Source organism: Erythrolamprus reginae, chromosome 6 (assembly GCF_031021105.1).
Source record: "Erythrolamprus reginae isolate rEryReg1 chromosome 6, rEryReg1.hap1, whole genome shotgun sequence".
NCBI lineage: Eukaryota > Metazoa > Chordata > Lepidosauria > Squamata > Dipsadidae > Erythrolamprus > Erythrolamprus reginae.
The window spans coordinates 30,998,254-31,025,039 of NC_091955.1; the positions used below are offsets into that span (position 1 = coordinate 30,998,254).

General features: G+C 41.6%; 2 protein-coding genes across 4 annotated transcripts in view; one reads left to right on the plus strand and one right to left on the minus strand.

The window, feature by feature from the left end:
- The window catches only part of ASZ1 (ankyrin repeat, SAM and basic leucine zipper domain containing 1), a 57,482-nt gene extending 35,780 nt beyond the window's left edge, over positions 1 to 21,702 (plus strand). The window contains exons 6-13 of the mRNA XM_070755475.1: positions 2,742 to 2,876; positions 11,539 to 11,663; positions 12,283 to 12,358; positions 16,405 to 16,461; positions 17,149 to 17,261; positions 17,765 to 17,870; positions 19,635 to 19,748; positions 20,389 to 21,702. Coding sequence (XP_070611576.1) covers positions 2,742 to 2,876; positions 11,539 to 11,663; positions 12,283 to 12,358; positions 16,405 to 16,461; positions 17,149 to 17,261; positions 17,765 to 17,870; positions 19,635 to 19,748; positions 20,389 to 20,541 — 879 coding nt within the window. The 3' untranslated portion in view covers positions 20,542 to 21,702. The remainder of the gene's footprint in view (positions 1 to 2,741; positions 2,877 to 11,538; positions 11,664 to 12,282; positions 12,359 to 16,404; positions 16,462 to 17,148; positions 17,262 to 17,764; positions 17,871 to 19,634; positions 19,749 to 20,388) is intronic.
- A 503-nt stretch (positions 21,703 to 22,205) lies between these two features.
- ST7 (suppression of tumorigenicity 7) overlaps positions 22,206 to 26,786 on the minus strand; it is a 125,374-nt gene continuing 120,793 nt past the window's right edge. For 2 of the 3 annotated variants that reach the window (XM_070755463.1, XM_070755464.1), the window contains exons 14-15: positions 23,900 to 24,039; positions 22,206 to 22,517 (exon numbers count right to left, since the gene is read on the minus strand). In XM_070755463.1, coding sequence (XP_070611564.1) covers positions 22,422 to 22,517; positions 23,900 to 24,039 — 236 coding nt within the window. In that variant the 3' untranslated portion in view covers positions 22,206 to 22,421. Of the gene's footprint in view, positions 22,518 to 23,899; positions 24,040 to 26,629; positions 26,690 to 26,786 lie in introns of those variants that run through there. The other variant, XM_070755465.1, reaches the window with a different exon arrangement.

Sequence of the window (26,786 nt, forward strand, 5' to 3'; positions counted from 1 at the left end):
GGAAGGATAGAATAGAGAGAAGGGGAGGTGGAGTAGCCATTTATGTTAAAGAAAGTCTAAAAACAACACTAATTCAAAATACATGTCAAGATCTGGAGACTCTCTGGATTTGCATGCAAAATAAAGAAGGTTCTGTCATTAGAATTGGGGTGATCTATAGGCCTCCAGGGCAATCTGAGGAATATGACAACAAGATGGTGGATGAAATTACCCAAATGGCACTAAAGGGAGTTATTGTGGTTATGGGTGATTTCAACATGCCTGATGTTGACTGGAATATCCCCAGTGCCCTTACATGCAAAAGTAAGAATATAGTAGAGGCCTTTACAGGAGCAGCTCTGGCACAGCTGGTTAAGACAGCAACTAGAGGGGAGAATATTCTAGATTTAGTTTTTACGAATGGGAATTGGGTTTCAGAGGTCAAGGTGGGAGAAAATTTAGGTTGCAGTGACCATCTATGTTTGTGGTTTGATCTAAAAACTCATTGTGAGCAATCCTATAATACAACCAAAGTATTGGATTTCAGAAAAACAAATTTTAATGCATTGGGGGAATATTTAGATAATGAATTAAAGGGGAGGGATAAAATGGCAGGAGCGAGCACCCAGTGGACTGTATTAAAAAAAGGCCATCTTAAAAGCCACTGGACTGTATGTAAGACAAATAGCTGAAGGTAAAAGGAAGAAGAAACCGCTATGGTTTAGCAATGATGTAAGGGCTATAGTGAATGAAAAAAAGGCTGCCTATAGGAGGTATAAAGAGTCCGGAAGTATAGCTGATAGGGAGGTGTATAAAATGAGACAGAAGGAGGCGAAACAGATAATATATGCTGCTAAAGCCTCAAAAGAGGAAGAAATTGCCAAATCTGTAAAGAAGGGGGATAAAACCTTCTTCAGATATATTAGTGATAAGAAGAAGAAAAACTGCGGCATCACGAAGCTTAGTACCGGGAATAATACATGCATTAATGGGAATAAGGAGATCGCTGACCATTTCAATAGCTACTTCTGTTCAGTTTTCTCAAAAGACACCTTACAAAATAATACTATAGAGGGATATAGCATTGCTTCCAGCTGTACGGATTCAGCTCCAGTGATCTTAAAAGCCGATGTCTTAGAAGAACTTGAACTATTAAAGATAAATAAGGCAATGGGTCCAGATGACATCCACCCCAGAGTTCTTAAAGAACTCAGATCTGTCATTGCTACCCCCCTGACTGATTTGTTTAACCAATCCTTGTTAACAGGAGAAGTTCCTGAGGATTGGAGAATGGCCAGTGTTGTGCCTATCCACAAGAAGGGCAGTAGAGAAGAAGCTGGTAACTACAGGCCAGTTAGCTTGACATCAGTGGTAGTTAAAATGATGGAGACTCTACTCAAAAAGAGGATAAATCAGCACCTAAAAAACAATAACTTATTGGACCCAAATCAGCATAGCTTTACTGAAGGCAAATCATGTCAGACTAATCTCATTGATTTCTTTGACTATGTCACAAAGGTGTTGGATGAAGGTGGTGCCGTGGATATTGCCTACCTGGACTTCAGCAAAGCCTTTGATACAGTTCCACATAAAGAGCTGATAGATAAATTAGTGAAGATTGCACTTAATCCCTGGATAGTTCAATGGATTTGCAGCTGGCTGAAGCGTAGACATCAGAGAGTTATTGTTAACGGCGAGTATTCTGAGCAGAGTCAGGTTACAAGCGGTGTGCCACAAGGGTCTGTTCTGGGTCCTATTCTTTTTAATATGTTTGTGAGTGACATAGGGGAAGGTTTGGTAGGGAAGGTTTGCCTATTTGCCGATGACTCTAAAGTGTGCAATAGGGTTGATATTCCTGGAGGCGTCTGTAATATGGTAAATGATTTAGCTTTACTAGATAAATGGTCAAAGCAATGGAAACTGCAGTTTACTCAATCTGAGTATTGTATTGGCAGTTCTGTGTTAGCAAATACTTCAGAAGAAAAGGATTTAGGGGTAGTGATTTCTGACAGTCTCAAAATGGGTGAACAGTGCAGTCAGGCGGTAGGGAAAGCAAGTAGGATGCTTGGCTGCATAGCTAGAGGTATAACAAACAGGAAGAGGGAGATTATGATCCCGCTATATAGAATGCTGGTGAGACCACATTTGGAATACTGTGTTCAGTTCTGGAGACCTCACCTACAAAAAGATATTGACAAAATTGAACAGGTCCAAAGACGGGCTACAAGAATGGTGGAAGGTCTTAAGCATAAAACGTATCAGGAAAGACTTCATGAACTCAATCTGTCTAGTCTGGAGGACAGAAGGAAAAGGGGGGACATGATCGAAACATTTAAATATATTAAAGGGTTAAATAAGGTCCAGGAGGGAAGTGTTTTTAATAGGAAAGTGAACACAAGAACAAGGGGACACAATCTGAAGTTAGTTGGGGGAAAGATCAAAAGCAACATGAGAAAATATTATTTTACTGAAAGAGTAGTAGATCCTTGGAACAAACTTCCAGCAGACGTGGTAGATAAATCCACAGTAACTGAATTTAAACATGCCTGGGATAAACATATATCCATTCTAAGATAAAATACAGAAAATAGTATAAGGGCAGACTAGATGGACCAGGAGGTCTTTTTCTGCCGTCAGACTTCTATGTTTCTATGTTTCTATGTATATAGAGTGGGATCATTCAGAAGTAATGTATTTTCTGAAGTTTTTCTTTTTATTATTTTAAAATAAATATGATCACAATTGCTAATAAACCATTACAGGCATTAACATGGGCAGCATGCCAGGGTCATAAAAAAGTAGTATTCAAGCTGCTTGAACTTGGAGCTGATAAATCAATACAGACAAAAGATGGACAGACGTCAGGAGAGATTGCAAAGAAGAACAAGCATTTAGAGGTACTGTTCTATGTGAGGAATCGATCCTTGAATTGAGATGTTTTAATTGCATTAGGAGTACAGTGATCCCTCGTTTATCATGAGTGTTCCATTCCAGGACCACTTGCGATAAACAAAAATCTGCGAAATAGGATTTTTTTCTCTCCCCCTCACACACATTGTCCCTGCCCCCCCCTTTATCTTTCTTCTCTCTCTGTGTGTCAGGGAATCCTCACCAGGGGCTCCCGGAGGCTCCGCTCCGCACTCAGCAGCAAAGCGTTGCTTTGGCAGGGATGAGGCAGGCACGCTGCTGAGTTAGCCGGGCCCGGCAGTGGTGGCAACATCCATGCCCCAGGCTCCCGCTACCACTGTGCTCAAAGGGAAGCCGACGGAGCCGCCTTTGCAGTTGCCGCCTCCCAAGACTGGCTAACACAGCGGCACACCTGCCTTGTCCCTGCCAAGGCAATGCTTTGCTGTTGGGTGTGGAGCGGAGCCTCTGAGAGCCCCTGTCGAGGATTTCCCAAGAGAGAAAGAGAAAAGTCACTCTTTTGAAGATAGAAAAATCCACATTCTGGATAGAGAGGATCACTAGTTTGAAAGGGGTCAAAGAGGCCAGTTATATTAAGATTGAATAGCCCTCTCTCAACAGAGGGAGAAGGATACTATGCCACCTATCTACTGTTTACAACACAATCCTAACAGTAATTCCAAGAAGGTTCCACACCATTTGCACAAATCAGGTGACACTGAGGGCACAGATAAACCTCTAAGTGGCCTCAAGAACTCTCAGGAAGGGTCCTAACAACCAAATGACTACAAGGAATATAAATCCTTCCATCCTCCACCATTCAGTCAGATCTAAAGAAGCTTCTTGGGTGAGAAGCAAAATGTCTTCAAGAAAAAATAAAGTCCAGTTGCCTTTTGAAAAAAAGCACCTTTGGGACAACCATGACCCAGATGATTGACAATCTCGGTAGATATTTCAGGAGTGCTTGCACTGGCTTCCTCTCTTGCTGAGAGAGAGGGTGACTGGTTCAAGGATCACCCAGCTATCTAATTTCTAACTGGTACTTTAACCAGTGCTCCAAACTTGCTACTTTATTTCCAGTAAGTGTTTTAAATATTTGCATTGTCTTTATGTGGCATACCAACTACTTAATATTCCCTTTAAGTAGTTTATATTCCTTTTTAAAAAATGCAGGACATTTAAAAATACTTGGAGCATAAACCTCTTTTTTGCCATAAACCTCTCTGTAGTTCTGTTTTCTCTGACATAATGCTTCCAAGCATCATAAAATATTTTATTTTCACAGGCTAAATTTACTGAAATTCATTACATAGGGTTAATCTATATACACTATTCATATACAGTGGTACCTCAAGATACGAACCCCTCGTCTTATGAACAACTCGAGATACGAACCCGGGGTTCAGAAAAAAATTGCCTCTTCTTACGAACTTTTTTCGTGTTACGAACGCCAACCCGAACTTCCAGGTTCGGCGTTCGGGAGGCTGCTGGGAAGCCCCCCAGCCCGGCTGTCACCTTTTAAAACAGCCGCGCGGCTTCCCAGCAGACGCCGAACGCGGAAGTTCGGGTTTGGCGTTCGGCTTCGGGAGGCTGCTGGGAAGCCACGCGGCTGTTTTAAAAGGTGACAGCCGGGCTGGGGGGCTTCCCAGCAGCCTCCCGAACCCCGAACTTTTGCCGAACTTCCGGGTTCGGGGTTTGGGAGGCTGCTGGGAAGCCCCCCAGCCCGGCTGTCACCTTTTAAAACAGCTGCGTGGCTTCCCAGCAGCGTCCAAACATGGAAGTTCGGGTTTGGCGTTTGGCTTCGGGAGGCTCCTGGGAAGCCGCCCGGCTGTTCTCCGTACTGAAGGAGCGGGTCCAGCAGTCACATGGGGTTGCTCATGTCCAATCCGGTGGAACTGAGCCTAGTGTTAAAAAAGCTTGCCGGATCCGCCCCTTCCCCAGAATTCGCTCAGTTCGCATATCCTGCGGTTGTATTGTGATAGCTCGTTCAACATTCTAACACCTTCCCTTCGATCTTTATCTTCAAAAGTAGTAAGAATTGTTTATCCTTATTTATTTACTTGCACTAATAGCGCCAGCCGTTTGTGGCTCGGCTTTTTTCCTTGGGAGAAGTTGCGGTTTCGTTTTCCCCCGGCTGTTTTGCCGTTTACGATCCCCGCTGCCGCTTGTGGATTCTTTTAATCCTTTGGCCTGGAGGTCTTGGTGCAAGTATTGATTCATTGATTCATTATTGTATAAAACGTTAAAGGGCTTAAGAAATACCTCCTGCGGAGTGAGACGCTTGTTCTAGTCTCCTGGACTTAGTCGATCGCTTCCCCTTTAAGAATTTTATTACGGAGCGATTTTTCGGCGCGAAGGCCTTCGCGCCCTTTTTAAATTTAGGTCTCTCGTGTTGGCCTCCTGCCAGCCGCGTAGGCCTCAGTCCACCGCGTGGATCCCGGAGTGGGCTTTGGGACGCTCAGGCTTAATTCTCCACCGGCTAAGCCTCCAACCAGAGTGCCTTGGTTACTTTAATTAAAGTTTAGGGAGGCTGGCCCCGCTGTATTTGGGGGCACGAACTCTGGGTTTGCCCAGATTGTCCTCAAGTCTCAGCAGCTCCGAGGCCTCGGAGCAGGATCCATTCCTCTTGGGAAGGCTTTGAAATTCTTCTCCCTAATTATTCAGTTATTTGGCTCAGCCTGGTCTTCTGTTAATTGTCAGACTATGGCTACTTTTCCCAAGAGAGGCACAACTAAAGGTCCCAGAGAGGCCAGGCCTACAGGCGATGAGATTATCAGTATCCCCCAGGCCTCGACCTCCTCTTCTTCAGGGGCCCGCCCCTCGACCAAGGTCACCAGGGCTGAGAAGAGAAGGGACCTAGCCCTACAAAGAATCCATGACAAATCAGCAAAGCGTTTGAAAGTACAGGCCCAAGTACTCAGTAGTCAAGACCCCCCAGAGGCTTCTAGTCTGCCTCCTTCTGGGGTCCCTGTGTTATCTCTGGATGAGCCAAACCTAGACAGACCCCAACCTAACCTATGGGGAATAGGTCCAGAGGAACCAGATCTTATTGAAGATTCCCCCCAGCCAGGATCCTCCCAGGCCCTCAGGGATTCTTCTGCCATTCCTGCTGATATTTCTAGTTTACCTCCTGAATTCCAATCTATTTTTTCTGTGTTGTCCAAGGCCATTGATGCTAAACTCTCTACCATCAATGAGCTTCCCTTACCTCCTCCACCTCCTCGTCCCTCCCGCCCCTTGGGTTCTTCCCCAGCGGTTAGAGCTCCTATTCAGGATGATTCAGATTCCTCTCAGGACGAATATGAGGATATGGAGGAGGATGAGGATCCCTTTCAAGGCCTCTCAGATGATGAGGAATCCCAAATAAAGGTTCCTTCTCCAATTACTATTTTTCCTTCTCAATTGTTTAAATCTCTCCTCCTCAAAGCTAGAATTTCTACGGGATTGGCGGCCCAGGAGAAACAGGCCTCCACATCCACTGATCCCCCGGAGGAGAATTTACCTTACTTCACAGAGGAACAGGAGGATAACGAGGTAATTCCTATGCCTAAATTGTTTAAAGATGCCTTACTTAAGCAGTGGGATTTCCCAGCCTCTGGGCTTAACCCCTCAACCAAGGACAGGAAATTGTACAAACTCTCCTCTTCCTATGAGGAGCTCCTATCCTTTCCTAAACCGGATGAACCTGTCAAAATCCTTCACTCGGCGGCTGCTGTGCCAGGCGAAGCAGAGGAAGTCCTCTGCCCAGAGGACAAGCGGATTGAACAAATGCTCAAAAGAGGTTTCACCGCAGATTCCTGGGCCATTAAAAGTTCTGCAGCGGCTTCCTTTTTCTCCAGAGCTATGCTTCTCTGGCTTCGCCAACTTCAACAGCATATTCCTCCCGATGACTTGAGAGGTCAACAAGACTTCAACAAGGTCTTTGCAGCTGCTCAGTACGTGGCTGATGCCACTTTACAATCTACTAGATTTTCTGCTAAGTCTATTGCAGCTTCTACAACGGCAAGAAGACTCCTATGGATTCGCCCTTGGCAAGCGGGAGTACGCCAGAAGTGGCAGTTATCCCTGGGACCCTTAAAGCGCGACCTTCTTTTCGGTGATCTTCTGGATCCACTCCTCACGGAAACCACGGACAAGAAGAAAGTTTTGGGCCCAACCACCAAAAAGGCTACCAAAACGCAGTCCTTTCGTCGCCCAGGGCGTCAGCAAGATCAAGCGGCTTCCTATCAGAGATCTCCAGGTCAGTATTCCCCCCGTTTTCGTTCCCAAGGTAGGAACTCCAGGGGCAGAGGGTTTCGCTTCCAAAGGGGAGCGTCCTCTAACAGGGCTTCAAAGAAACCTAGATGGTAATTTTTCCTCTATTCCCATAGGTGGTCGCCTAGCCCATTTCGCCTCTAATTGGCGTCTCACCTCCAAGGACCCCTGGGTCATTGACACTGTTCAAACAGGCCTTCTTTTAGAATTTATTTCTCCCCCCCCCCGAAACGTTTTATTTCCTGCCCTTCTCCCAGGTCCTCCTCAGATTGTAACCGTATGGAGGAGGCCATTTCCCACTTATTGTCCATCAGAGCCATCCAACCGGTTCCTTCCGGTCAGAAGGGTCTAGGTTTTTACTCCATCCTATTTATGGTTCCAAAATCCTCCGGAGGTTGGAGAGCTATTTTGGATTTAAAGAAGCTGAACCTATTCATCAAATATAGGAAGTTTAAGATGCACTCCTTATCATCTATTTTGGCCGCCATCCACACGGGAGATTTCATGGTCTCTTTAGACCTCACGGAGGCTTACCTCCACATTCCTATAGCCAAATGCCACAGAAAATTTTTGCGTTTCTCCTTTCAAGGCAGGCATTTCCAGTATAGGGCGATGCCATTTGGCCTCTCCTCGGCCCCTTGGGTTTTTACAAAGCTCTTGGGGTCCCTGGCGGCCTACATCCGGGCGTCTCCCATTCACATTTTATGTTATCTTGATGATATTTTGATTCATGGGAACTCCCTAGAGAAAGTGAAAACAGACCTTTCTGTCACCATGTCAGTCCTTCAGGACCATGGATTTTCCATCAACTTTGATAAAAGTCATCTCCAACCTTCCACATCCATTTTACACCTGGGATCCATTATTAATTCAGAATCCTCCCAGGTCTTTCTCTCTCCCGAGAGAAAATTCAGTATAGGGGAGTTAATTTCTTGCATTTTATCTAAACCTTCAGTATCCATAGTATCCCTGTCTTCCCTTTTGGGGAAGATGGTGTCATGCATAGGCATCATTCCCTGGGCTCGCCTTCATGCTAGGGAACTACAGTGGCTCCTATTACCCTTTCAGAGATCGGGGCACAGCAACTCAAATCGTCGCATTGTCATCCCACCAATTGTTCGCAGATCCTTCAAATGGTGGAAGTCTCCGGCCATGGACAAAGGATCCCCGTTCAGGTGCCCGGATCAATTTGTCATCACCACAGATGCCAGTCTATCGGGATGGGGCGCCCACGCCCAAGGGATGATAGCCCAGGGCACGTGGTCCCCGGAGGAAGCTTCCAAGCCAATCAATTGGCTAGAGTTAAGAGCCGTTTCCCTGGCTCTGAAGCATTTCTCTCCTCGCATTCCCAACCGGCACGTTCTTATTCTCACCGACAACATTGCCACAAAAAGCCATATCTGCAGACAGGGGGGCACGAGATCCAAAGCCCTCATGAGGGAGGCCCTCAAGTTAGGCCTTTGGGCGGAAAAACATCTTCGGTCGCTCCTAGCCGACCACATCTCGGGGAGCCTCAACATCCAGGCGGATTGGCTATCTCGAGCAACGATAGACCCAGGAGAGTGGAATCTCCATCAAGACCTGTTCATCAAATCAGTCTCAGATTCGGCCTACCAGTCCTGGATCTCTTCGCGACCAATGCGAATGCCCAACTCCCTCGCTTCTTTTCCAGATTTCCATCCCCGGGAGCAGAAGCAATCAATGCCCTCCGGAGCCCATGGCCTCCAGGCCTACTCTACGCATTCCCTCCAATTCCAATTCTCCCGGATGTGATTCACAAGGTCCTCACCGAGAGGGCCCGAGTAATCTTAATCGCCCCTCATTGGCCCCGCCGGCCCTGGTTCGCGGATCTCCAACAGTTGTCCGTCCAGGACCCTTGGCGACTCCCCGTTTCGGGGGATATGCTGCGGCAGGGGGCCTCATTCCATCCAGACCCGGAGTGGTTCCACCTCACCGCCTGGCTGTTATCAGGAGAGACTTAGAACTGCGTGGTCACGACCTCGATACAGTGGAGGTCATTTTAAAGGCCAGAAGGGGTTCGACCAATCGAATCTACGACCACACGTGGTCCAAGTTTCACCAGTGGTGTCTACAGGAAGGCCTTTCTCCCCTGTGCATTCCCATACACAGAATCATTTCCTTCCTTATGCAAGGTTTCCATAAAGGACTTTCCACCAGCACCCTCCGGCGTCATCTGGCGGCCATTTCCTCTGTCCTGGGGGGCCCCCGCAGACAGCCTCTCCGATCCTTCCCAGAAGTTCAGGAATTCCTCAAGGGCATAGCCAACCTTAGACCTTCCAAGGTCCACAGGTATCCATCCTGGGATTTGCCACGGGTTCTCCACTCCCTCACGCAGGCACCATACGAACCCCTAAAATCGGCGTCCCTCAGATACCTATCCTTTAAAGTAGCATTTCTGGTGGCTATTACCTCTGCCCGACGCATTTCGGAGCTGGCTGCCCTCTCAATCAGGCAGGACCTTTGTCAATTTCATCAGGACAAGGTAGTCTTGCGACTGGACCCCACCTTCTTACCCAAGGTCAGTTCCATGTTCCACAGAACTCAGGATATTGTCCTACCTTCCTTCTGCCTCCAACGAGACCATCCCTTGGCAATTAGATGGCACACCCTGGATCTCATTAGAGCGCTGAGAATCTATATCCAACGCACAGGACCTTTTCGGAGGTCAGAAGCACTTTTTATAGCCTATCACCCCAGAGTCATGGGTGCCAAAGTGTCTTCAACAGTAATAGGCCGTTGGATCAGAGGGACTATATCTAAGGCCTATGAGTCGGCCTCCCTCTCAGTTCCAAGGAACATCACAGCGCATTCCACCAGGAGCGCAGCCACTTCGGCCGCTTGGGCGACTCAAGCCCCGTTGGAGGAGGTCTGCAAAGCAGCCACTTGGGCCTCGCCAAATTCCTTCATCAGGCACTACAAGATTGATTCATACGCTTCAGCGGACGCTGCCTTCGGCAGAAGGGTACTCCAATCCGTTATCTCTCACGATAGCAATCTAATCCCACCCTAGGGACCATCTATTGGGTATGTCCCATGTGACTGCTGGACCCGCTCCTTCAGTACGGAGAATAGGCGTTGATTGCTTACCTGAACGCCTCTTCTCGTACGGTGAGCGGGTACAGCAGTCACTTCCCGCCCTTGTATGTGTCTTCTTTACTTTCCTATAACCTTCTTCCTCTAACAATGAGAGTTGAACACTACAGAGCTTCACAGCTGAGCCTAGTCTATGGATTCGCGAATTCTGGGGAAGGGGCGGATCCGGCAAGCTTTTTTAACACTAGGCTCAGTTCCACCGGATTGGACATGAGCAACCCCATGTGACTGCTGTACCCGCTCACCGTACGAGAAGAGGCGTTCAGGTAAGCAATCAACGCCTATTTTTAAAAGTGACAGCCGGGCTGGGGGGCTTCCCAGCAGCCTCCCGAACCCCGAACTTTTGCCGAACCTCTGGGTTCGGGGTTCGGGAGGCTGCTGGGAAGCCACCCAGCCCGGCTGTCACCTTTTAAAACAGCCGCGCGGCTTCCCAGCAGCCTCCGAACGCCAAACGCAGAAGTTCGGGTTTGGCGTTCGGCTTTGGGAGGCTGCTGGGAAGCCTCCCGGCTGTTTTAAAAGGTCACAGCTGGGCTGGGGGGCTTCCCAGCAGCCTCCTGAACCCCGAACTTTTGCCGAACTTCCGGGTTCGGGGTTCGGGAGGCTGCTGGGAAGCCCCCCAGCCCGGCTGTCACCTTTTAAAACAGCCGCGCGGCTTCCCAGCAGCCTCCCGAAGCTGAACGCCAAACCCGAACTTCCGCGTTCGGCATTCGGAGGCTGCTGGGAAGCCCCGCCGCCCGGCTGTCACCTTTTAAAACAGCCTGGGGGCTTCTCGGCGGCCTCCCGAACGCCGAACCCGGAAGTTCGGGTTTGGCGTTTGGCGTTCGGGAGGTCGCTGAGAAGCCCCCAGGCTGTTTTAAAGGGTCACAGCCGGGCGGCAGCGGTTTTTTTGCTGATTTTTTTTTGGTTGCACGGATTAATTGACTTTACATTGTTTCCTATGGGAAACAATGTTTCGTCTTACGAACCTTTCATCTTACGAACCTCCCCCTGGAACCAATTAGGTTCGTAAGACGAGGTATGACTGTATCTCCAAAGAAAGCATTTTAATGTTTTCTATAATAAATATACCTTTTCTTTATACCTTATCAGTTCAATGAATCCTTTTAATTTAACATCTTGGAATTGAGAAGTAATTTCAGATAGTTTTCTTTGAAAAGATCAATTAGCAGAAATTGTTGTATTACAAAAAAATTCACTGTATCAAAGAATTCCAATTTTTTGTTGTAGAATGAACTTATTGTTACAGGTATAAAAATGGTGAAAATGGTTTCCTGTGATTTTTCATAGCTTTTCAGTTTACTTTCTTTGACGGCAAGCCCTTTCCAAAGAAAATTCCAGAACCTGAATAATGACGAATCTAGTCACAGATTTATAACTGCAGTACCAGATGCCCTTAAAAGCCATAAAAGCAGGTAGTACTTCAGACTTCAGAACTTAAGTTTTGAAAGTTGTGTTCTAATTTAAACCTTTGTTCTAGAGAAAAACTGCTGATAGATTTGAAATGGACAATTTTTCAGACTTTCTATCAAAATTCCTATGAGCTACAGTTTTGCACTGCTAGTGCTAATCAAATTGTGCTTGAATGTTTTAAATCAATATAATGTTTTTGGAAATTAAGGTTCTATTCATACCTTAATGCTGAATTATTGGGAACATAATCATCTATTGGTTTCTAATATATAGTGTAATAATTTATTTGACATGCATTAAATCCATTTTTACTTTTGGAACAAATTAATACAGATATTGTAGAGCATGCATTTTAAAACTGCAATATAATTACATATAGAATCAGATTTGGACTAGATCCAATATTTCAGAACAAGTAAGTTTACAGCCCATTATTTAAGGCTTTTTTTGGTCTTTCTATGTACTTAAAATGTAGTAAAATATATTTTAGAATCTGTAAAATTGATTATAGCATGTCTTTCTTTGAAGCAAATAATGTATTTTCTTAATTTTGGTTTAAAGCATTTATTAAAATTATTTATTTATGTACTTTAAAATAATTGAACCAATGCATGTGAAAAGTTCCTATGCAGCTTTTAGTGACATGGAAATCTTTCTACATGGTCTTGAACTTGAACACATAACAGAAATACTGAAGGTAAGATTTCTTTATTGAAAACATGAGTGGGGTAAAATCAGAATTGGATTATTCAGTGTGAGGATAATTAATTTATTGCCATTGTATAATAACATGAGCTGCATAATTTGTGTGGGAATTTGCATTATTTGTAATATTGAAATAATTATATTGATATGAAAGAGATAGTTTAGTGGTTAAGGCACCATACTAGAAAGCAGGAAATTAAATTTAAGACCTCCCTTAGCTATGAATACCAGCTGAATGGCTTGGAACAGTCTCTCTCATCATAGGGTTGTTGTTGGGAAACTAGGAGGAGGAAGATGTGTTGGATATGTTACCACCTTGATTTATTAAAAAAAAATTAAAGGTGGGATAAAAAATAATGTCATTTGTTTAATGTCATAATGTACATAATATAAATACATGTGTTTCCTTATTTTAAATGTCATACCCACTGATTAATTTCAGTGCAGTGGATAAGTGGATTATTTTATTTATTTATTTTGTATTATTTTTTATCAGGTCCACTAAATTGAAGTTTATTGTACAATTCAAAATGTCATTGTTTAGGTTTAATCCAGAAGTTCAATGTGACTAACTGTTCATAATACTCTGGGAGAAATAAATCAAAAATAGCTTCTGAGTTTGTTTTTTTGATGTTCAAGGAAGGATTCTCCATGCCAGTTTCCCATAAGAAAACTCAATGGGGAAGTTGGAAATTGTTGCCACTGTATTTTATTTATTTTTTTTTGGGGGGGGGTGCCTGTGGTCCTTCTGTTTATTTAGGTGAGGAAATATTTCTGAAATGATGACACAATGTTGTCTAATGGAAATTAAAAGTGTCTTCTAATTCTCCATCGTAGGAGGAGCCATCATTCAGGATGGGTTACCCTCGTCCATTCTGATTAACTACTGAATCTGCTATTTTTTGCTGTATTCGCCCTCTCAGGACCCAGATTTGACTCGTGGCAGACATGGCAGTTATTCTCCCTTCCTGATTGCTGTCTCCTCTTTGACTTACTAGTTTGACTTTTGGACTGTTTACTGGACTTCACCTCTTTCCAAACCCTGCAGTTACTGGTTTGTCCCACAGACTGTTTCTGACTATTCTGCTATTTGTGGCTGATTTAACAACACTGACATCTCAGACATGTGAGTGCTTTCTCCTGGGCTTTGGGCCTCTGGGTCTTGTGAGAGAGCTTCAGCTCCTCCGGATGATTACGCAGGCTGACTGACAGGTTACCCAGAGCTGTTTCACGCGGGGGTATTTGAGCTGGGGCACGGTGATCTAATCAGCATTTAAAATATAGCTCCAAACCTCCAACCTCCATGATGCTGTTACCTGGCCGATCAGTCAGTTTGCTCTTGAGGTACAGAAGCGGTGATTTCTGCAGCCATCCATGTTTGAGGCTTTCACTTCGTAGGTCTCTTCTTTGAGCACTGGGACTTCGGCTCGCTTGGATCCTTGCAGGCAACCAACATACACAGCCAGCTCTGCTCTCACGCCCCTTCCAGCACTACAGCTTGCTCACACAGCCTTATGCCTCCAGCCAGCACTCAGTGCCTGGACATCACAGGGTCCTCCCTGGTTGCCACTGACCGCTCCCAGTTCATCGTGCCATCCACGAGATTTGTGGTCGCCATTTTGTCCCTTTCTCGGCCTAATTATTGGCGGTGGCCATTTTGTCAGGCCTAGCCCTAAACGTCTAATCAGGCCACTGGTCTCCTTTAAGTTACTGCGATCACATCCAGAGGCTATGTCAGGCTAAGCTGAGAAACTGACCCGCAAAAGGTGGTATAAGATTAATCATCAGGCCCTGGATGAGGACCCCATCACCCCCATTTATGAGGGAGAGGGCACATCTCTTCTGCCTTGCCACTCCAAAGCTACCCAGAAGGTAGAGCAAAGAAGGGACCAGGTCCTCAAAAGAATTCACTTGAAGGCTGCTGTACATATCCCCTCTCAAGGGGGTCTAGAGTCTGCCTTGCTAATCCACCCCTTAGCGGCCTCTTTATTATTAGACCACCCAGACTTATATACAGGAGATTGCTGGATCCTTGGGATCCCTAACCAGTTCTATCCCTCAAGTCTCTTATCCGTCATCTGCCTCGGGGACAGTCCACTGCTCCTTCTGCGCCTGCCTCCCTGCAACTGGAACCAGCCACTATACAGGCTTTACTTGCGGTGGCAGTTCAGCAGGGCCTTGCAGCCTGTATGCTTCTTGTGGGCAACAACCCTCACCCTTGTGACTCGGCTTCAAGCTCCTTTGCTTCTAGACCACCTCCCTCTCGCAGCCTGAACTGTCATTTGGATGACTCAGACCTGAAAGACCAGGAAGCCATCATAGAATTTGAGGGTGATTATGCCTTATCTGATGATGATGTTCAACTCCCTCTACAAGGCCGGGCGGCCCCGGGTCTGGACAGTCCATCATTACTAATGGCTGCTGCCTCATCTTCGCAAATTGATCCCATTTTTGCGGAATTCATTCCTGAAATAGACTTCTTGCCAGCACCCACCCCCCGTTTCTAGACAATGTCCAGAAACAGTGGTGGTGCCAGCTTCAGGACCTCAGCGCAACTCATTGGACCGGAAGCACTTTAATGTAGCACCAGAATTGGCCTCCATCCTGAATATTCCAACAGTAGATGCCCTGGTGATGGCCCTCCACACCAACACTCCCATGCCTGGGGAGACTGATGAAATCTTGCATCCAGAGGATAAGTGGACAGAACAGACCTTGGTCAAGACTCACCAGGTGGCGGCCTGGGCAATCAAGGTATCATTTTTTCCTCCCTGTCACTTGTCAGCCTGTGGCTGATTCAAGAGCAGTTCCCTGCTACAATTTAAGAGCACATCAGGACCTTAACAAGGTCTTCACAACATCACAGTTCATGGCAGATGCCTCGCTACGTGCATCATGCTTCACAGCAAAGGCCATGGGCTCAGTGATCGCGGCACGCTGTATGCACTGGCTCTGCCAGTGGCAGGTGGACTCTGTTTGGGACCTCTCTGGATCCAGTCGTCATTGAAACACGGGACAAATGCAAAGTTCTACTGTCCCTGTCCAGGAGGGGCTATTCCAGATAGTCTTCTACTTCTGATGGCCCTTTTGGGCTGCTGATCAGGGCTTCACCTTCCCTCGGGCCCCAAGTCAGTCTGGATCTCAGCAGCGCCAGCAACAAGACAGATCTGGGAGGCAGTTAAAGCTGCCCTTTCAGTGGGAAGGGGAACATCCTTTCCATAGATCTTGAGTCTTCCTCTAACCCTCCCATAGGTGATTGCCTATCCTTCTTTGCTTCGATCTGGGAACAAACTACCCAGGACAGATGGGTCCTCGACACCATCTCTATAGGCCTCAAGCTGGAATTCCTTTCCCTTCCACCAAGGTTTTCCATCAGATGTTCCACCTCCAAGGTGCTTTCTAAAATAGTACTTATGGATGAGGCCAACACCTGCTGGCCATTCGTGCCATCCAGCAGGGACATGGGTACTATTCCATCCTTTTCGTAGTCCCCGAAACATCAAGGGGATGGAGGGCAATTCTTGAACTCAAGTGTCTGAACTGCTAGTATAGATGGTTCAAAATGCACTCTTTACAGTCCACCCTGGGATGTGTGAGGAGGGGAGATTTCTGACCTGACGGAAGGCTATCTGCATATCCCAATTAACCATCTCCATCAGCAGTACCTCTGGTTCTGGTATGTAGATAGGTACTTCCAGTATAAGGCCCTTCCCTTTGGCCTTTCCTCGGCCCCTAGGGTCTTTACTAAGGTGCGAGTCTGCATCTTCGGCCTCATAAAAATCTGGGTCTTGCTGGGCAGATCCAGCAAAAAAATAGCAGACTTGGTCCTCAATCTGAATGGACGAGGACAACCCATCCTGAATGATGTCTCCTCCTGATGAGAAGAGGCATATCGGGTAAGACCAACGCCCCATTTGCTTTTCTATGTTCATTATGAAAACACTTGGAAGTTTAATACTAAGGTGGGTTACTGACCTGTATAATAGGATCTTGGCCCAAAGGGAAAATAATCTGGGAAAATAATTTCATCTCTTATAGGAGAGAGAAATACCTTTAAGACAACTTTTGACAATGGGAAAAGAAGATTTAATACAGGTTAGCCTACTTATTTATTGTATATTTGCTCTTATTACAACAATACTGTTCTTTTAAATTTTCTCTATTTTTTCACATTGTAACAACACTTAATACTGATTTGCATTTTGTTTTGAGAAGAGTATCTTCTGTTTAACTGATTTGAATGTCTAATTGTTCCTTTTTTAAAGAAAAATAAATTAGGTTGGATATGTGCTTTAATAGAAATTAGTGTTATACAAAGGGTCTGTTGATATAATCATTTATAGCTGTATTAGTACAAAATGTTTGCAGTTCTCAGTTGAAATGATTGGTAAGTTGAGTAAAATGGAGAATGTTCAGTGTGTGTGTGATTGGTAATAATATGAATAAAATGGAGAATATTTTAGATAGAGATATATACATATACTGTATACATATACATATGTACACATGTACACCAAGAAAATGAAGTGTATAAAACGTGCTATGTTGTATCAGCTTTATATTGTGCAAAACTGAAAGGTTTTTAACTTGATAACAACATTGTCAAGTGTAAAGTTTCAAATGCATAATTAATATTTGAAGGATTTTATTTATTTTTATTTTATTTATTTATTTATTGGATTTGTATGCCGCCCCTCTGTGTAGACTCGGATATTAATTTTATTGATATCATAATTTGAATGTTTAAAAATTTAAATCTTACAAATGTTTTTAAATTTCTAGATTGGCATCAACAATACTAGAGATCATCAAAAAATGTTAAATGCTGTTAAAGAACTACATAAAGAAGAAATAAAGTTGGAAGAGCTATCTGCAGTAACAAACTTGGAATTCAGGTAAAATAGTGTTAAAAAGAAAGAAGAACCATTTCTTTAACTAAAATAGTGAAAAATATCAGACTCATATTTAATAGTCAAATTATTATTTTGCAAAGATCTAGTGTGACATACTAAAGCTGAGGCTGTTATAAATTAATTGATTTTTATTTAGTGTTTTCTTTTGCAGCAAACTAAATATCCCTGGGAACTTTCTGAGTTTGTAATTAAGTTGTAATTAAGTCTGTTGTTAACACATTCATTTTTCAGAGCTGAGGATATTCATTCTCATATGACCTTAGAGTTAGCAGTGTCCTCACCCATTATACATATGCATAAAATAATAAATAATACTACCAAGTCATTATTGTTAATAAATTAGTTTGATAGTAATTCCTTATTTGAAAGTAAATACTACTCCATTTGCATTTCTGATTCTCCTAGTTGCAGTTATGAAAGTTTACATTTTAAAACTTTTATCTGTTTTAGTATAAATAAATAATTGTTTAACATTTTTGTTACAGTGCTGATGAATTTCTTTCCTTTCTTATGAAACTAAAAAGACAATGCATTCAACTTAAAACGTCTGTGCAGAATGTTATTCATCAGTTTCCTACAGATGCTCAGAAGGTACAATATTCATCTAAATGTGTTTTTTCAGAACACCATTCTTCACTTAAGTAAAATTATTTTAATTAATTCCCCACAAGGGAATGATTGTGGGCTGGATCTCTTTCCATATTAACACTGATTGGGACAGACATAGGAGAAAGCAGCTGAAGGAGCACAATACTGTGCTGGTTAACCCCAAAACGGTATCATGCTTGATGATATAAAAAGCTACTAAGAGGTCAGGGCGAACAAGGATGGTGCACTGCTCCCTCCCATTCTTGCCAGAATTTCATTTTTATTTGTTTATTTGCTAAATTTGTTGCTTACCTTGCCATGGGGTTACTCTGGAAACACTTAAAACAATAAAAAGGAAGAATTGAAAAACAAACAGAACAAGGAGTAAAATAATAGAATAAAAGAAATAATGAAAAAGAAAGTGAGAATATAGCACTATGTAGCACCAACAAAAGAATTGGTGGAAAGCAGAAAAGAAGGTGGAGGAGAGAGCGAAGTCTGCCATCAATCCAGCAGCCACCTCCAGTGAGGAACTCCCCCCCTTTGTCCGTCCCTCCCAGGCCAACCAGCAGAGCCATGTCTTCGGGATCTTGTGGAAGGATTTTTTTTTGGGGGGGGGGGGTGTTTATCCTAGAGAGTAAGGTGTTCCAGAGGACGCTGCTGTAGCAGAGATGGCTTTTGATCTCGATCCAGATAGTCAAAGTTATTGGAACAACAGGATCCAAAGTAAGCCCTCTTTGACACCACAAATAGGATGGGCTTGTCCTAGCAGGACAAGAAATTATCCACAAGCATAATCAGTGATATTTTTGTCCCATAGTCAGGCCTGAAACCCAATTGAACAGAATCCAGTCTGTTATCTTGTACCAGGACAGTGAAATCAGAAAATACATTGTTAAATAAATAATAAAGCTGCATGCCTATGGTAACAATTTATAGTCCTGTGGAAGAATAGTATCTAAATGGAAAACTTCAGTTTGGACACCAGGCACTATCCAGAAAAGGGTGTATTTTTCCAAGGGATTGTATTTGGAATTTCCATTGCTAGGGAGTCCTTGCTCACGGTCACCTCGAGGTTCAACTACTGCAATACTCTCTACATGAGGCTACCTTTGAAGAATGTTTGGAAACTTCAAATTGTGCAAAATGCAGCTGCGCGAGTGGTCATGGGCCTCCCTAGATATACCCTTGTCTCTCCAACATTCCGCGGACTGCACTGGTTGCCAATTGGTTTCCAGACACAATTCAAAGTTGGTAATGACCTACAAAGGTCTATATGGCATCGGACCAGATTACTTATGGGACATAAGTAAATCCCAGCGGCCGGTTAGGTCCCACAGAGTTGGCCTTCTCCAGGTCCCGTCAACCAGACAATGTCATTTGGCGGGGCCTAGGGGAAGAGCCTTCTCTGTGGGGGTCCCGACCCTCTGGAATCAGCTCCCCCCCAGAGATTCATACTGCTCCCACCCTCCTTGCCTTCCGCAAGTGTCTTAAGACTTATCTATGTCGTCAGGCCTGAGGCAATTAAATCTGGCCCCCCTGACTAATAATTGTGATACATGGTGTGATTGTACCATTTGAGTAATACATAGGGTTTTCAACTATAGTTCTTTTTAATGTATTAGATTTGTACTGTGTTTTTATATTTACTCTGTGAGCCTCCCCGAGTTTTTGGAAAAGGGTGGCATACAAATCTAATTAATAATAATAATAATAATAATAATAATAATAATAATAATAATAATAATAATGTTTTAAATTTCTTAGTTGGTTCTTGAATGGAGTCCACCCCACAGTCTTGCCACAGTCTGTGAAGACCTAATTTTGAGTGCTGAAGATCTGACCGCAGAAGCTGTAAAATTAAAAATGCTCATGAATAAGGTACATATCCTTTTATGAATAGAGTACATATAATTACCAACAGATCAACACATTTCTAAGAATTAATTCATTCAGGTTATGTATGGTTATGCTTTAATAGTAATCTGCCCACAATCACTTTGTCAGGTAGATTGGCCCTCTTCCAATTTGATAAATAAATAAATAATGGATTAATAGATTTGGTAGAGGGGGAGTTAAACATGTCATTTCTAATATTCTAGAATTTGCCATTCTAAAGTATGTCCTAGCAGTCACAACTGAGACAGTCAACTTTGTTAAGAAAAGAGATTGCTAAATGAATGAGCTTACTATCTTCAGTTTTCCTTTGCTTCACAGACCTATGAATGGTCACTAAATGAGACTAAATAAGGACTACCTGTAAAAAGCAAAATACGGGTAATTAAGGGGGAGGGGGAAGGGAATGTGGCCATGCAATTTGGAAACTCAATAGTCTTTTCCTGTTCAGAATTGCCAGTGAGCAGATACAGCAAAATTAACTAGGGATTGCACGTGCATCACAACGCTTCATTTCTGCTATTTAAATTAAATCATCTATGTTACGAAGGCTAAATTTTAATTTTTCTGGCATGTAGTGGTATAGATTTCTAACATTCCTTCTTCTATTCAACATATTTATCAGTTCCAAGATGGGCAGAATGATGAACCTTGCCGAATACAACCTTTGGTGGAATATGGCAGATGGAAGACAACTTTTTTTAAAATAGCAGTACTAACTGTGGTTGGGTCTGGATGTGTTTTCTTTATTTTCAAGTTATCTCTAAAGAAAAATTGAATTAAAGTAAAGTAGTTGATAAAGTTAGATAAGTTTCAAGTTTTAATTTAAAAGGTACATTGATTTTCACCATTTCTAAATTAAGCATACAGCTCTCTTGCACCAACAGATTATTTATGTATGTATGCATTCGATTTTTATGTCACCTTTCTCGTTAGTCTCAGGGCAGCTTACAACTTGTTAGCAATAGCACTTTTTAACAGAGCCAGCATATTGCCCCCACAATCCGGGTCCTCAGATTATGCTATTGAAATTTACCTATTTTTGCTACCGGAAGTGTGATGTTTCAAGTTTTCTTTGAAAAATATAAGGGTGCAAAATGCTTCCACTTCCATTTGTATAACCTCTGTCATGCTCAAATACACTCCAGATACAAAGTCACTCAGCTGAATTTTGCTCTGTTTTCTATCACATTCTGACAGTTTGATTTGGGGAAATAGCAGAAACAGGAGTAATTTGCCATTCACTGTTAAAATTCCAAAAAGGGTGTGTTTGTGATGGCTCTGCTGGTAAATTGGCAGTGTCCCTCAGAATATGTCGTGAGGTTGAGTTATAACCTCTACCTTCATATATTTAGCCATTATTACAATAAAACCCAATTCTTAGATTTTCAAATTTAAAACCCATATGAATACATGTACTGTATATGTTTTAGATACATATTGATATGCATATAACATAACTGAGTAAGCATTATTTTTTATTCTTTAGTCTATGCCTCCCAAGAAATCCCTATACTGACAGTAGGAATGTTCTATTAACTGTCTGTTGAGTTCTTTTATTTCTCTCTATTCATCATTAGATACATACTTTTGCATATTTCAAACAGACAGGAAATAACTTATTCTCTCATATTAACATATTTGACACTTATTAATGATCTCATCATGGATTTCTGTATGTAAAAGTTGCCTTAGTTTAGGAAAACTGGGTACAAGAAAGATGTAACTCAAATCCAACAAATAAAGTAAACCTTGATCTTATGATGAAGAAATCTCATTTCCTCTCAGCTGACACTTTCATGAGAAAAACTACATTGTATTAATAAAAGTGATACTAATACAGTTTTAGAGCCACCATTGCCTTTTGTGTCAAAGACCTGTTTCTGTGATTGTTTCCAATTAAAGTTGACCATTAATGTCTTTTGACAATTTTTACCTCATTTGTTTGGTATTATTCCTATTATAGTGGAAATAATCTCTAAAAAGTTTATTGGTTTCATTACTACCACAAAATCCTTTTTCTGGTTTGGAAATGGCTTTTTATCTCTTCTTTTATATTTTTGACTAAACATGACTCAGAATTGAGAAGCTGCAGAACACAGTAGTGTGTACTGATCTTTAAACAATGAAATTGGTTAAAATTGGTTTATAACCCAGTTCCTTTAACATCATATATTTATAGACTGTCAATTCTTGCCTTTCCTGGAACTAAATAATTAACATTACCAAATAATTATTTAATTAAATAATTAACCTCTGACAGGCTAAACTCCCAGCTTAATTACATCCTTTCACCTCACCCTCTAAATCTGTCCTTAGCATCCCCAGTCTTCTGCAATATAACCCAGGAGGAGGTGCTATTTTGATTGACAGTTCTAGTACTCAATCATGCCACTCAATTCCTCATGGAAGTTGGAAGAGAATTAAAACAAGATCAAATGGTTGCCATACACAAAAGTTTATTTTTTTAGTTTGTGGTTTTGTTTTGTTTTCTGAAAGCAAAATAGAATCAAACATCAATGTATTTTGTACAACAAAAATGTATGACAATTTATGAAGAGCTTAAAATGGGTTCTCTTCTAAAAAAGAAATCATGCTTTCTGGTAGTCAACGGAGTTGGCACAGAAAAATATGGCAGTCATTGGGAACTTTTTTCCTTTAGATCCTTGTTAGCTGATGCCAGAGACTGGAGGGCAGGATGCTTTCCACTTTTTCCATCACAAAGTTTAAGGGAGCAAAAAGAGTACTAAGAAACTGCAAAAAAAAAAAAAAAAAAACAGTTATGGTTATCTGATTTGTACCAGTCAACCTAACTTGGAATAACACATAAGTTTTAATTTGAAAACATTTTTAATATATTCAGTAGATAAGTTTAAATCAATTAATGTATTAATATAAAGATTATTTAATCTGAAAAATAAAACATCTGATGACTTCTACAGATAGTATGCTACAAAGCAAAGCAAATAATTTATAGTTCAGTATAATTATTTTGATGGATGATTTAAGCCCTCTTCAACTCACTGAGGATCTCTCTTCTATTATGACTACATTTTCCAGTAGTCTGTTGGCCTCTTTGATGACTGTTTTAATCATGAAACTCTTGCTGAGTTATACCATCAAACTTTCTCCTATCATCCACATCTCAATCATGGTCTGTCTTTCCTAAGAATTTTGTTCTGGTTTTCACCTCATGTAACTATCGGCCTTTCATATCTCTTATGGTCCCCTTAGAACAACTTTCAGAATTCTTAACTATGGAATTCCATTTCCTTACTTCAGAAGGAAATATAAAGAATAGTTAGACAGAGATTCTTAAGAAAATGAAGATGGGCCAGCCAGAAATTGAACTGATAATTTAAACAAGTAGCATTTGGTCAGATCATAAGAACAAGATGCTGATAGGGCTGAATTAGGAATAAAAAATTAGGAATAAAATTTAAAATAAAAATATATCAGCCTCCATTTTTAACTGGTTGTTTATCACTAAAAATGGGATTAAAGAGTAGCAAGAACAGGATGAAATATATACTCTTAGAATTCCCTTGCTTAGGTGGTAAGTCTGGATTTGTATCTATCTGACTTACATTTCTTTACTGTGTTATAGCATTTAATCTCTTGATTCTATTATACATGATTTCATATATATTCACAGATTTTTTTCCTTTTTAATTGTAAGCTCCCCCAGTTAAGGAGTTGGATTATCTCAAAATCAAATCGAATGCAGTAAATAGATATGATATGATGCCAGTTGTAAGCATTAATTAATAATACTGTATGTGATCTAATGTATTCTTCTCATTTGTGAATTTTAAGTGCTCCCGTCATAAGACATTAAAAAGGTGGTACGTTTCTTTGAATTAATCATATATTTTATTCATTTCATTTGAAATATCTTCTCGCATTGGAAGACCCCAGGCAGCAGATTAGTAACATTCTAACTCAAATCAACTCCTTCAACCCATTGCTAAAATACAGCCACAAATAATGATTCGTAGAGAATAGTTGCCATATGGCAAAAAACAGCAACTGTTGTGCTTTCTAATTAAAAAACCTGTTGTCCTATAATTCATATACCTACACCCCCACCTCTCCTGATCCATCAAAAAATGAGCAAACAAGGACATGCTACTTACTGCTTTTGCAAAAACTCCCATTAGTTCTGGGAACTGATGTGTCAGAAGGGCCAACATAGCCGTAAAAGAACATAATCCAGCAGTGAACAGAATAAAAAATGGAAGCTCTTTCTTGGGATAAACGGAGACTTCATGAAATGCTGCCAAGAAGATAATGAGAAAAAAAGTGAAACACTTAAGCAGAGTTACAGATTTCAACCAATCTGGTTAAATTTCCTAAAATGTTTTTATTATAAATCTCCATGATTCTTACAATTAATTTTATACTGTTCTTGTTTTATGCTGTTAATAATTAAATATTTTTTTCTTTTATTAAACTAACAAAAATAGGCATTAACATACCGTATATACTCGAGTATAAGCCGACCCGAGTATAAGCCGAGGCACCAATTTTTGCCACAAAAACTGGGAAAACGTATTGACCCGAGTATAAGCCGAGGTTAGAAAATGCAGTGGCTACTGGTAACTTATAAAAATGGAAAACAATAAAATTACATTAATTGAGACATGTTTTAGAATATTTATTTTAAAGAAAACCAGTAAACTAGCTCTGTAAATTTAAAAGAGGGTAAACAAATTAACAATATTAACAATAAATTAAAAAGTAAAAAAAGTAGCTCGATCAGGAACAAAGCTAAAACCTAAGAGTTAAAATCCTTCAAAACTGGATTCCTTCTCATCATTAATTGGATTTACATTATTGTTCTGTTTTTATATATGCTGTGAGCCACCCTGAGTCCTTGGAGAGGGATTGCATACAAATCCAATTAAATAAATAAACAAACAAACAAATAAGTGTATCCAAAGAAGAGCTTCAGCATTAGCTGCTGTGAGGTTATCAGCATAGAAAACCAAATAGATAGATAGATAGATAGATAGATAGATAGATAGATAGATAGATAGATAGATAGATAGATAGATAGATAGATAGATATAGATAGATAGAAAGATAGACAGACAGACAGACAGATAGAAAAATAGATAGATAGATAGATAGATAGATATAGATAGAAAGATAGATAGACAGAAAAATAGATAGATAGATAGATATAGATAGAAAGATAGACAGACAGACAGATAGAAAAATAGATAGATAGATAGATAGAAATAGATACAGATAGATAGATAGATAGATAGATAGATAGAAAGAAAAATAGTTAGATAGAAAAATAGATAGATAGAAATAGATACAGATAGATAGATAGATGATAGATAGATAGATAGACAGATATAAAGATAGACAGATAGATAGATAGATAGATAGAAAGAAATAGAGATAGATAGATAGATAGATAGAAAAATAGATAGATAGAAAAATAGATAGATAGAAAGATAGATAGAAAAAGAATTCCTGTCTAGCTCTGCCTCATAACACATTATTAGATCCTATCCAAGCAAGGACAGCAACTACCACAAAATACCATTTTTTAAACAGTTTAAATCCTTTCAAAGGAGGGGGAGGAGAATCTGAAAGCAGGGGGCATTTTTAATCCGACTCACCATTGCAAATGGCTGCCTTCTTTGCTTGAGATAGGGAGAGGAACTACGGCGTGCCAGAGGGGACAAAAGCTGGTGCCTCCTCGCTCTGGCTCAAGCAATGGCGCCCTCGTGTGGTGACCCGAGTATAAGCCGAGGCTGTGTTTTTCAGCCAATTTTTGGGGCTAAAAAACTCGGCTTATACTCGAGTATATACGGTAGTTAAAATAAGACAACATCCAAGTATGAAAAGGAGAAGAGTACTTGGACTTAATCTCAAGAACAAATAATAACTCGTGATCAAATTACAGTGGAACCCCGACATAAGAGCTGCTCTACTTAAGAGCAACTCGAGATAAGAGCTGGGAGGGGAGAGATATTTTTGTTCTACTTACAAGCCCAAATTCGAGATACAAGCGCCAAGGAGCTGTCTCCTGAAGCCAAACGCTAACTTCCGCGTTCGGCTTCAGGAGACAGCTGCGAAGCGGCGCGCGTGTTTTAAAAGGTTGCAGCCGGCCTGGGGGGCTCGGGGGGGTGCTTGCAGCTTTCTTTCTTGCTCTTTTTCTTTCTCTCTTTTACCTTCCCTTCCTCTATTTCTTCTTTTCTTTCTCCTTCCCACCTTCTTCCCTCCCTCCCTCCCTTCACTCATTCCTCTCTTACTCTCCCTTTTCATAAGTTTCCTTGCTTTCTTCCTCTGTTCCTGTCCCTTCCCCCTTTCTTTCTTTCTTTCTTTCTTTCTTTCTTGCTCTTTTTCTTTCTCTCTTTTACCTTCCCTTCCTCTATTTCTTCTTTTCTTTCTCCTTCCCACCTTCTTCCCTCCCTCCCTCCCTTCACTCATTCCTCTCTTACTCTCCCCTTTCATAAGTTTCCTTGCTTCCTTCCTCTGTTCCTGTCCCTTCCCTCTTTCCTTCCTTCCTTCCCACCCTCCGTCCATTCATTCACCCATTCCTCTCTTGATCGCTTAAAGCCGGTCCCTGGTGCAAAAAGGGTTGGGGACCTCTGTCCTACAGGATTGGGTGGCAGAGAAGTTGAACATATGTAAATTTAAAAGTTTAAGAAAGTTTACAAGTTAAGTGAAAGAAACTTCATTATTCATTTATATGTACATGTACATTTCTTCATTAAAAACATGTCTTTCTGCATAATTTAGACTAACTTTGTGAGTTTTTTGAGGGCTGGAACCAATTAAAATTATTTACATTAATTCCTATGGGGAAAAGTCGTTCGAGATAAGAGCTGCTCGACTTAAGAGCCCAGGTCCTGAACGAATTAAACTCGTATCTCGAGGTACCACTGTATTCGGTTATCCATGTCCTTTAAAAAAAACCAATTAAAATTATCAGACTATACTTAATCTATTTTTTGTTAACAAATTAATTTAGCAAAATTAATTTATTAATATGTATATAAT